We start from the raw sequence: 12,364 nt of genomic DNA, 5'->3' as shown, positions 1-12,364 counted from the left end.
AACTTATCTCTGAGAATAAGGATGTGATTTTAAAATGTATAATAAATTTTTCAAACAAAATTATTCCAACTTTAATATAAACACACACATGTATGTACATGTGCATACACACAGAGTTACAAGTATAAACCACTGAAAAGCCTTCTATTATATTTCTCCAAATATTCACATATACTGGAAGCAATATGGAGGCTTTTTTGAAAGGATGACAGGAATTCAGTTTTCTGAAAGGCTGAAAAGAGTAGCATTCCCATAATGGAAAAAAAAAAAAAAAAGGTCATGTAATAGTAGAGCAGCATCCAAGTCAGACTTTTCTTGCCAACCATTTTGAAGACCTGTGAAATTCTGTGTTCATATTAATGGGTATAGCATTGAAATTTTTTAATCTTCCTGTATATGGTTAATAAAAGCAAGTAATTCCTCAGAAATTCCTTCTGATGTGATTAATTACTTCTTAATGATTAATGATTTGTTACCAGGAAAAAGAAACGGAAATGAACCAGTTAAAAGAACTGCTTTTCAAGAAGACTCAAGAGTTAAAGGTGCAGAAGGATAAGGAGAAGTGTGTTCTAGCAGAAATTGAGGGAAGTAGAACATCACTTAAAAATCTTAAGAGTCAACTGCACAGACTTGATGCAGATGCATTAAAACAACAAGAATTATTATATAACCAGGTAAAATGTTAACATACTTTCATACTATGATTCATATTATGTTTCCTGGGTCTAATGAGTAAATTGGTTGAGTTCTGTGATCTTTGTCAACATCTTACCATTTTGGAAATGCCATACAGTACAATTTGAAGTCTACATTTATTTCTGTCTCTAGATATATGGATAAATTTGAAATAACTGAAACTTGCTCTAGTATCAGCTACATTATGCACTTGTGTATTTCATTATTTTTTGCATCTGCTGCTTTTCCCACTGATTTCTCAAATCAGTTCTTTACTTTGATCCCTCTGAACCACAGACACCTCAGGGTAAATTTTTAAAGCAATACAAGAGGTACATGCCAAAATCCTGTTATTTACTAATTGGATTTTGTGCACATTTCCTATGCACCACTTTGAAAATTTGCTCTTTTATATCAGTATCCACTGGTAACAGCAAGATGGCAACTCCACTGTAAGCCTCCCTACAGCAGGCTGTGCCGAGTATGCTTTGTTACTCTTCTAGAAGATTACCCCTGAACCATCACTGCACATCAGTCTTCTGAGAATATTTTGCTAATGAGGTCTATAAGCCATAAATTATTATAAAAACAATAGCTTAACTGGGTGACTGTCCTAAAGCCAACATTTAGATCCAAGTTTATATCCAGTTTTTTAGCTTTATAGGAAAGCTGTAATTGCTTATCTCAGACTATTAATTCTTCTAAAAATTATTTTAACAGGATTTTTATATTCAGCAAGTACAGAGACGGCTGTCACGGTTGGAAGGGGAGGTTAGTGCAGATGAAAAACAAGTTTTGGAAGCAAAAGTTGCTGAACTTAAGAAAACTTTAGAAGAGAAGAAAAATACGTATGATGTTTTACATGCACAGCACAAGAAACTTCAGGTAACTTCCCCAAGACATCAGGTTGACTGTGTAACATTTAGAAACCTCAGTAAATTAAGTAGATTAGGTTTTACTAATTAATAACTTGGTCTTAGATTAGAAAAGATATCTGAACTTTGTGTAACCCGTGTGGAAAAGTTCTTATGTTCCCTATACCTTCCAGAAAATTAGGTCTTTATTGCACAACTGAGACACCTTAGCATGAAGACAAGCACTCAAACGTTGGAAAAGCAAGCTCACATTTCATCTCAAGAGGTGACTGACTGCTTGCAAATGTCAGAGTTTATCATTAGGACCATGCTGAAATAGGGGAATGTTATTCTGTGATGCTACTATTTTGATATTTTTCATAAAATGATGAGTACAGTTGCATTTAAAATTGTACAAAGTAACATTACTGAATTGAAGGGAAATTATTGGAGTTAGTTGACCCTATCCTGATATGTAATTCAGAAATCCTATTTTTCTGTCTTTTATTCCCATGTGAGAATTTTGCTTATACATAATTGTTCTCTGATTCTCCACTATCCAGTGACCACCATTAATCCTCTAAAAATGCACTTACCTTTCTTGCAGATATGAATCAATCAGTTATTCCGTAGCCAATTTATAATTTCTTTTTTTTAAGAAAGGTACTTGTTTATTATTCAGCTGTATTTTAGCACTTCTAGAAACCCCTTTTCAAAGAGAAACCATACAAAGTCACAAGTCAGATTTTTAATAAAGCATCACAACTGGTTTCTCAAAGTGATAGTTAAGAAAAAAATTGATCGATTTAGTGAGGGAAAGAAACTGCTCCCTTTAACTGGAGATCCATGCAATAAGAAGATTTAATGTTGGGCAACTGGTGCCCACACTTCAATCTTGAGGAGATGCAAAATTTGAGCAGTAAGTATAATCAAACATTGAAACACATGTCCAGGAATTTTTTCATACTCTGAAGTATTACCAAAGACAGATGGTTTTACTTATGAATATCAAAGTCTATGGTCAGACACGCCAGGAGATTTTTTTTGTCTAGACCAAAAAAGAATTATATTAGTATTGCCCTATTGGCTGAAAGACCCATATTGTATAAATAACAACACTCCAAATAAAAAAAGCAATGGCATTAATATTGCAGCAGCACTCTGCATGAGGACTGCAATGCTGTAGGCACTGTTTGCAGAGAAGCATATGGACACAAGATGATGATGATTCCTGGTTCCAAGACTTAAAAATATCTCATTTAAAATTAACTGGTAGCTTTTGTTGCAACATACATTCACTGAAATAAATTAAACTTATTTGGAAACAGAGTGATGTCCATTTCATCAAGAGAGCAATGGATAAGACAGGAGAAGAAACAAGTGCTATGATGATCAAGATAAATGAACTAAATCTTTTCAACGAGAGATCAGATCAGGAGTTAAAAAAAGCTAAAGCCATTAAGCAGGTACAGTATTATTCTGCAACTCTACTAATACAGGACATGTTTGTTTGTTTTTTAAAAAAACATGTACTTATGACTTGATCTGAAGGCTGTTGTCTGCCTCCCACAGTGCTACATTGTTATATCCATCAGAATCCTCTTTGTAGTTTCTTGACTTACACCCTTCTTCCCAAACTTTGACATAATTTTCATCACTATTATCTTACTAGTGAAAGTGTTGCTTCTCCTCTGTATACAGCAAAGTTTGGGTTATCAATTTAATCCCTATACTTATACTGCAGTAGCCACCTGGCTAGTGTTGGGTTTTTACCGAGAAACAAATGACTTTAAAACAGAAAATGTATTTATTGTTCAAGGACATCTTTACCTAGCACTGAATTTTTATTCACACTCTGTGATGCCAACTAGTAAGTTTGGCTCAGATTTGTTATTAAATTGCAAGACTTTTTCCAGCAGATGGTTTGGATCTATCTATATTTCAGTTTAAAGAATTAGAAATAAAATGGAAGTCCTTCTCCCCATATTTTGTTAAAAGGAGAGACTGTTCCCAATCCTCTAATTATTGCATATTTTTTCCCACAGTAAGCTCTAGCTTTCCTAAAGGACATGCTAAAATAGTAGAACAATACAGGGTCAAAGTAGCAGGGGAACAGTTTTGCTGTCGATTTAACTGGTACACTTACTCCTCAATGAAAACTTTCAACATGGAACTTTTCTTTTGGGATGAAACTTGAGGGAACAGAAGAAAGAAGCTGATGACAAAACAACTCAGAGAAAAAATGGTAGAAAGCTTGGGATCCAGTAGAGATTTTTTTTTAAATGATTCAAAGTGTTTGCATGGTAATGAAGGTCACCACTTGCTGCTTTTCATAAACTTTGGTATCTATAAATTTGCTCGTATAATGACAGGACTTGTAGACTTAAAAAATCTAGAACATATGCCGAGACAGCTATAATGGTTCAAGTGAGATATTAACTGCTTCAGAAAGTTCCTTGTAAGGTCTACTTCTTTTCTTTGAAACCATCTGAACTAAAAGTCAGTTGTACATGGAAAAGTCTAACAACACATAACTCAGTCTGAAATAGAAAGTCTGATGAATTTGTATAAAACCATTCAGGAAACTACCCCTATCGCACTCAGCAACTGTTAGCAAATGAGAAACTTGGAACATTTTAAATGCAGAGCAAAATGAGTCTTATGGTTGTATATATAATAAAGATAAGGTGATAGATGCTTTATAAAACAAATTACCTTATTAACTGCTATAAATAATTTAAAAAGCTTTCTTATTTTGAGACCTTTTTGGCATTTATTAGGAGATGATGGTCGAAGATAATCTCTTAAAACTAGAACTGAACCGTCTTCACAATACTCTGTGTAATAAGACAGAGAAAGTTCTAACATTGGAAAAACAAAAATTGGAGTTAAAGAAAGCCATAGCAGAAAGAACTGAGGAAATTAAGACTCATAAGGCAATGCTGGATTCCCAGATAAGACTTGTGGATCAGGAACGGCAACGCATAAGGTAAATATTCTTATATAAATTAAGCTTGTAACTTTTATTGAGTACATTTTATATGGGGGCTTACTGCAAACTAGAAGCGTTTTACCCAATTTCAACAATTAGAGAAACTGAAGATGAAATTAATCTTCCTCAGAGTTCTATACTGAGACAGTTGAGGAGTAAATGTCATGTGTGTGAGCCTGCATTTCTCAAAATAATCAGGAAATGTGTAATTGTTGTCTGGAGGTATGACAAAGTATTTAAAACAGAAAAGTTGCTTTTAAAGAGGGTTTACTCCTGAATGCTTGATAAAACTGTAATTTATTTGACTCACACAGTAAATCTGTTTGTTTTGTGGCTCTTTTTTAACAAATGAGCTCTCTTATATGTGTCCTATATAACAAAATTTAATCTTCTGAATTACGTATGTACCCCTTTATAAAGCAACCATATGTGAAATAACTTTTCCCTTCTTTAATAATCAGTGGAAAGTATCTGGGACAGTTTTAGCTCTGAAATCCCAGTATCTATATCCAGCCAAAAATCAGCTCTTCAGCAGCTGAACTGCTGAAATCTGGCAGGCTTTTTATTCCCTCCTCTGCTAACCACACCCCACACAATAGGAAATTAGAGTGATTTAGTGTGACTGAAGCTTAACTGCTCACCGAGAGTGCAGACTGTGTGGCTTTTTTCCTTTGATAATTACACAGCTAATTGATACTTCCATGTAATTTGATTTGGGGTTGTTGCCTACTGTTGCTTACCCTCATCAAGTAGTGGCAATATTAAGGTAATATCAGCAGGGGGCAGCTTGTGCAGCTGTAGAATTTAAATGCCAAACTTTTAAGAATTTTGGGGGAGGACTGTGGCACAGCCTCTCACAATGGGGTGATCTGGAATATGAAATAATTTGAATCAGTTTAGAACGGCAGAAGTGGAGGTAACCAGAAAATGGATGACTCTGGCTGAGAGAACACAGAAAGCCAGAAAACCCAGTAGCAGCAGAGTGGCTGCCCTGCCTGCCTCCTGGTACGTGGGCAGGCTGCCGGAATAACACCAGTCATCTAAACTGCTATAGCAAGAACTGCCCACAGACTTTCTCAACTCATTTATTTTTTCCCAAAATAAATCAGTGCTGAATTTCAAGATCGCCTAAGTAAAATTGATAAACTGAGATGCAGATATGAAATTCTTACTGTTGTCATGATGCCACCCGAAGGAGAAGAGGAGAAAACTCATACCTACTATGTAATTAAGGTATTTTATTGACATAAATCATTATTAATCAAGTATTTAAGCTATAGATTTCCCTGGGCTCTAGTCAAGTAACTAAGACAACATCTCTGCCTACTGCTTACTTTCAGTCTGTTTTACATCATCTGACACTGTTGGTTATTTAAGTGATACAGCAATTTCACATGAATCTCTGTCAGTCCAAACAGCAGTGGAGCCTTAATTTTGAGCAGCTGGAAAATGTTCACTTCAGTGCTCATTAATTTATAAAGACACAAGAAGTACTGGTCATGTGGTAATAAACTTGTTTTCAGTTTATAGTTGATCACAGTCTCACATGATCTTAAATTCTTCTACCCTTCAGAGTTATTTTTAGGTATTTATTTTATGATAATGCATTTATACCTTGAAAAATGTCAACTTTCCCCTTTTACTTATCAATCACCTGTGCATACTTTACCTTTTCATTGGGGGGAAAAAAAAAAGTAAAAAACCCAAACAATAGTCTTTATCTGTGATGCAGTACCCTGATTCTGGAACAAGAATCTATTATTTTTGATCTCCACAAATTCTCTGATTTCTTCCTAAAACAAAATGCTTCTGGCTGTGATCTTGGCTCTCAAGTCCATCTTTTTCTCATTCCTAAGTGTAAGACTTTTTAATGATGGTATTTGTGCTACTGTGAGATCCAGCACAGCAGAATATCCCTATTAAACCCCCTGTGGTCACTGTGGGTGTATACCCTCTACAACTATGGAGATTCTTCACCCTATCAGGTTTTCTGAGGGGCTACGGAAAACATTTCCCTTCGCCAGGTGGCTGTGTTTCTTAAATCTCACTGATCCGATGAACGAAGACTTGCATGTGAGTAATTCCCAGACAAACTAGATTACTTTTAATACTCAGTGGCTTTATATAACGTACAATCGCAAGTCTTACTTGGATTTTGTGGGTAAAGGAAACAGGTGTGAAGCATGTGCTGCAGTGCAAAGCCTGGGAACTGCTTTGTACACAGTGTGGATACTGCTGATTGTGAGCTTAGATGGGGAGTGAGATAACTACAGTGAAATGCAAATGGATGAACTACCTCAGAGAACTTCCAATATTGTAAACTACTGTTTCTTCCAGTTATTCAAATCTCAGCTCAAGCCTGACAACACAGACAAGCCCCATAGCTACCTAGGATTTTAACCCCTAAATACTGCAGATTTTTTTTTCCTGTATAATTGTCCTCAAATTTTCAGTATAGGTACAATCACCTAAAATATCACTTTATTTTCAGGCTGCGCAGGAAAAGGAAGAACTTCAACGCAAAGGGGATGCTTTAGACACAAAGATCTGCAAAGCTGAAAAAGAGATTGTAGCTCTGGAAAACACTTTGTGTGTACTCAATAACTGCAACAGCAATTACCGAAACTCTTTCAAGGAAGTCACTGAAACAAGTATGTAAAATAGAAATTGCTATTTGCTGTGTGAGTTACGGATAGAGAGTATAACTCAGCTATATACTGGGAAAATTCCATGGCACAAAAGAATGAATCAGAGACTAGACTGATAGTAGCAAAACGGAGTGTAATTCACATGCTATTGTGAATAGTTCAGCAAAATAAGCACAGAAGAAAGCACTGTAAGGTGTACTTAAATAATATTTACATTCCTCCATCTGATTTATGTGAAAAATCTCTAAGCCTTTATAAATTTTGTGAATAATCATAAATATTCAGAAGAGGCAAAGCATAAAAACAATTACCAGGGGGAAAAAACCCACATTGTTACTGGGAGGGAGGGGTGCCCACTGAAGTACATAGGTGTTATGGTTTAACCCCAGCCAGCAGCTAAGCACCACCCAGCTCCTCACTCACTCCTCCCCCACTCCCTGTGGGATGGGGGAAGGATAATCTGGAAAAATAAAATACAATTTGTGGGTTGAGATAAGAACAGTTTAATAATTAATGGAATATCCCTTTAGGTAGTTGGGGTCAGCTCTCCTGGCCCTGTTCCCTCCCAGCTCCTTGTGCACCTGTTTGCTGGCAGAGCATGTGAAACTGAAAAATCCCACAAACTTTGGATAAGCGCTGCTTATCAACAGCTAAAACTGTTGATAACAGTGTGTTATCAACATTATTCTCACACTGAATCCAGAATAGCACCATACCAGCTACTAGGAATAAAATAACTGTCCCAGCTGAAAACAGGACAACAGAACTAGTGGATAAAACTGCACAAAATGCAATACTGTCTTAGTTGTGCTGCATCACACACCACTTCTAATTCAAATTACAGAAGGAGGATAACCTGTGCCACTGCTGCTTTCTTGTGGTAAACTGAGCCAGCCTGAGCACAAAACTGTACCCAGAGCTTAGGTACATGTACTCTAGTGATGAAGACTGATCCCTTAGCTACACCATCATCTCTGATTTTCACATGGAAGGGGGGAAAAAAAAAAAAAGTAGTAACCTGTCATTTGGGAAAATGATGAGGAAGAGTAAAACTGCACCATTTCAGTGTAACGTCAGCAGATTTAAAAATATGGACTGCCTAACTACAAGCTTTTGGATACTGGAAATTCCTCAGAATTCTGAAAAAATATCTTCATTTGTTGTTTCTTTTGCCACTTAGACTTCCTAGGCTTAGTCTCCCTTCAGCAGAACTTTCTCTGTTGATCTTATAAAAAGCATCAGCATGAGAAACTACAGAAACTTAATTCTAAAAAGTATTTGATTATTTAACATTTGTGCCCTCTGCTGGCTCTGAGAGCAGTAGCTCTTAAATTATTCTCTAATGAAGCCCATTGCTTTTTCACAGTGATTCTGGAATTAGTGGAGTATGTAAAATAACCCTTAAACCTTGACATCTCTATAATACTCCCAGCACTAATATAGTAATACTCTGTGATGCAGTTACTTTAAAGGTCAACTTATTTTAAAGTGAAAATTCAGTTGTATACATTGCTTGTCCAGCATTAATGCTGCCTCCTTGTTTGAGACCACAGGTGAGGAATATGAGGAAAAAATGAAACTAGAGGAAGAGAAAAGGGCTGCTGATGAGAAATACAGATACAAAAGACGACAGATCAGGGAACTTCAGGAAAATCTCCAGGTAAAATACAAGCAAAAGCTCTAGTCAAACCAACAAGGCTACAGCACGTAGCTAAATCCACACAAACCATCCTATTGAAAACAGGAAATTCTAGGACAAATTTTTGCTGGTTCTCTTTTATACCCCATGCTTTGTATGAATGGATACAATTTTTGAGAATGCTCTACCTCTCCTTTCAAAAATTAAGTGCTTATTTGAATTTTCTTGAATCACAATGAAACTAGGCTTTTTAGTCACATACAGCTACAAGTTTCACAATCCCAGATGGACGCTGACACCCTGGTCTGGCATCCAAGAAAGCAGTTGTATCTTTGTGTAGCATACACCACTACATTGTATCATCCTGTCCAGCACAGCAGAGATCAAAATCCACACAGCTTGTGTCTCCTCCGGCATCTAGGTCCCGGGATTTTTCTAGGATAACATATTCTCTTTTATTAGCATTAAGGGTACTTCAGTTTAAGCAGTATTAATTTAACTAAAGAAAGCTAGCTGACATAATTTAGCAGGCTGAGGCATAAATGCAGGTAAAGGATAGCTTGTGTTCAGGTTCCACATCAAGGACTGACTTGTGATTCCCCTCATTATCAAAAAGCCCACTTGGCCCTTAAGAAAACACAACACTTAACTCAGAACTGTGACAGTTTAGTCAAAATTTTCTTAAGCAGAAGAAACCAAAAGGGACCCTGTTATATCCCACATGATTATTCTAAGCCCTGAGTCACTGCCTACAGGTCAAACATTCCTATTGCTTATTCTACCACCACAGGACATACACCTTAAGTAGTAACATCTCTGAAATCAGACACACATATCTTCATCAGGGAGCACATCCTAAGGTATAATCAAGTGTTAAAGTATACCCTTTCCTAACTAATTTAAAAAAAAAAAACAAAAAACAAAACAAAACCAGAGCCAGGCTTAAGGGAGATGATAGCATTCACTCCAGTCAAAGGTACTGGTCTCTTCCCAGGGAGAGATGTATTTTTCTTGGGGTAACTGGCACTGGTAAGTTGATACTGTGTCAAATTGTAGACACTGCTCAGAGGCACATCTGAAAAGACATACTTACAACTTCATTAATTGTACCTTTGAAGTAGTATTTTTTTAAGGCATGTAAATTAGCTGGCAGTCTCTTTATCGAGGTATTTAGCCACTAAACAGTCTGACAGGCAGAAAGTTTTGAGTTACATTGGTACTAATAGTTTCAGCTACATTTATAAACAAGCAGTAGCAATAAGACACTTCCATAAGGTGATACAAAAAGTGAAAGGATATCAGAACTGCTTTATAAACTAAAACTGCCGTTCAAATGAATTTGCAGAGCATGGAAGAAAAATTTGATATAGTACTGAAGCAGGAAGCCCTCTTCCAAGAGCAAAAGAAGGAAAAACAAGCTCTTATTTTGCAACTGAACAAAGACATAGAAGACCAGAAGCCCAAACTAGAAAGGGTTATCAAACAGGTGTGTATATTCATTAATGAAAACTTCTAACTTTAGTGATAGACAGTAGTATGGTTAAAACCACAGAATTTAAACTTAGCAGGTTTCTGAAAAAGCACTGCATTTCCTTAACAGTAGTGCTTTAAAAATACTTAAGTGTTCCAGACTATCCAGAGAAATTCAGTCTCTGAAGAAAACTGAAACAGAAACACAGGAAGAAAGAGACATCGAGCTTCGTGACTTGAAAAGCTTCAGCAGAGCCATCGACAAATTGCTAGCTGATGTTCTAGAAGCAAATCCTGACTTAACTACACCCTTTCAAAGGTACTTCCACCAGGTGAGCTTTCCAGTTAATTGCCACCAAAATCTTGATTGATAGCTCTAGTCTACTGATGAGTGTCTTTCAAGGGCAACTCCTGAATTCAACAATCGACTACGCTTACGGTAAAACAACATCTCTTCAGATACAAAGGATTATACACCCAGTCCTATTATACCACCATTATGTTAACATCTTTTTCTTTTCAAATTTTCTAGTCCAATTTAGAGCTTCCTGCAATTAATTCTGGTGATAGTCAAAGTTCTCGATCATCATCAACACAACACTCGCTAGCTTCTACCAGGTAAGTAATAGCAATGTGGGTTTGTTTTTTTTTTTTTTTATTTTAAGTTTAAAACAGCAAAATTAAGTCCCTAAATGACAGAATTCCTTACTCCTGAAGGTCTTCTCTATCTTGTCTCTACTTCCTGAAGACTCTCTAATGTCCCATCTCTAAGTTTACTAGATTTTTCTCATACACAGTTAAGTTTACTTCAGCATCTATCAGTTTAAAATAGTAATTACAGAGCAATTACATACTTTTGCTAACACTGCTGTAATTAAAAAGTGGTTTTATGTTATAAAAGCACAAGTTTGAGCTCCAGCCACATTTTGCACTGGGTAGTGTGAGCTCCCTTTCCTAATTAAATAGGGAAGACAGACACATATGCTTTTACTGATACTTTTTTTCCCCTGGTCAACATATATTCAAGTAATTGTGCATGTAACATGCTGAAGGTTTTATGATCCGACATTCCCACAGGTTAGTTAAGTGATAGTGGTAATGTCTGTGAGGATCATTGTAGGGGATCTTACCTAGAACAAACCCTGCTGCTGGGTGGCTTTATTGTAAGCCACCATTAGAAGCTGTATTTTAGATTCAGGGATTTCTGTACACTGATGAGTGACTTTTGTCTTTCAGATCCTCCAGAAGCACAAGTTCAGGCTCCAGTCAGATTTTATCACCCAAGGTCATAGATCTGAGCTTGCCTATCATCACTCCTGCAGAAGCAGCTGCCGTGGGTTCACAGCGACCCAGCAGAGCTAGTACTTCCACTATTTCCAAATGCAAAGAAAGGTCTTAAGTAATATTTTGAAGGCTAAAGCTTTACACTAGTTAGGACTTCAACTGATTAACCTGTAACATATTTACCGAGGTGTATTGGCAAGTTTAATGTTAATTTCTATCAGAAATGTAGGTTTTAACTTTCTTCTGCAGCAAGTAATAAATTGTCTAGGAGAAATGTTACACATGTTTTATGTAATAAAATAAGTTAATCTTTAGATTACTTCCTCATTTTGCTGTTGGAGAACTAAAGATCCACAAAACCCTTCAGAAGCCATTAATTCACTTTTCAGTATAAGAAAAGGAGAATTACGTTAAAGCCATTAATTTTCGTAAACTGGTATCTTCACTGCTGTCAAAATAATTTTAGATTACATTGCAACAACCCAGGAAAGAAAATGCATGCTTCATTTCAAGCTCAACCTTGACTATTAATCAAACAGTCATCTCAGATCATATCTTAATTGAAAGATGACAGTATATGATTAAAGTCAGTAAAACTGTACTTTTTCTATTCAAAATTACACAGTACTTTTTTTTTTTTTTTGCAACTGACCTATGTCTGTTGAATTACTTGGAAAACTTGCAGCTAAATACAACTGTTAGGGTGCAATCTGACAGATATTAGCTCCTTGGTGTATTCTGCCAACCATCTCTGGAGATCTCACTGTAAATAACTTTTCCCACAGCAATGAAACCACTGCCT

General features: G+C 36.3%; 1 protein-coding gene across 2 annotated transcripts in view; it reads left to right on the top strand.

Annotated features, from left to right (window-relative positions):
- Positions 1 to 12,364, top strand: part of CCDC39 (coiled-coil domain containing 39) — a 23,177-nt gene extending 10,813 nt beyond the window's left edge. Inside the window, exons 9-19 of one of the 2 annotated variants that reach the window (XM_026854821.1) lie at positions 480 to 674; positions 1,396 to 1,560; positions 2,858 to 2,995; positions 4,310 to 4,518; positions 5,631 to 5,754; positions 7,013 to 7,172; positions 8,723 to 8,829; positions 10,154 to 10,294; positions 10,431 to 10,610; positions 10,811 to 10,896; positions 11,515 to 12,364. In XM_026854821.1, coding sequence (XP_026710622.1) covers positions 480 to 674; positions 1,396 to 1,560; positions 2,858 to 2,995; positions 4,310 to 4,518; positions 5,631 to 5,754; positions 7,013 to 7,172; positions 8,723 to 8,829; positions 10,154 to 10,294; positions 10,431 to 10,610; positions 10,811 to 10,896; positions 11,515 to 11,677 — 1,668 coding nt within the window. In that variant the 3' untranslated portion in view covers positions 11,678 to 12,364. The remainder of the gene's footprint in view (positions 1 to 479; positions 675 to 1,395; positions 1,561 to 2,857; positions 2,996 to 4,309; positions 4,519 to 5,630; positions 5,755 to 7,012; positions 7,173 to 8,722; positions 8,830 to 10,153; positions 10,295 to 10,430; positions 10,611 to 10,810; positions 10,897 to 11,514) is intronic. The other variant, XM_026854822.1, reaches the window with a different exon arrangement.

The sequence above is a fragment of the Athene cunicularia genome, assembly GCF_003259725.1.
Source record: "Athene cunicularia isolate RWA chromosome 9 unlocalized genomic scaffold, athCun1 chr9_part1, whole genome shotgun sequence".
Lineage (NCBI taxonomy): Eukaryota > Metazoa > Chordata > Aves > Strigiformes > Strigidae > Athene > Athene cunicularia.
This window is presented reverse-complemented; position numbering and strand designations above follow the sequence as displayed.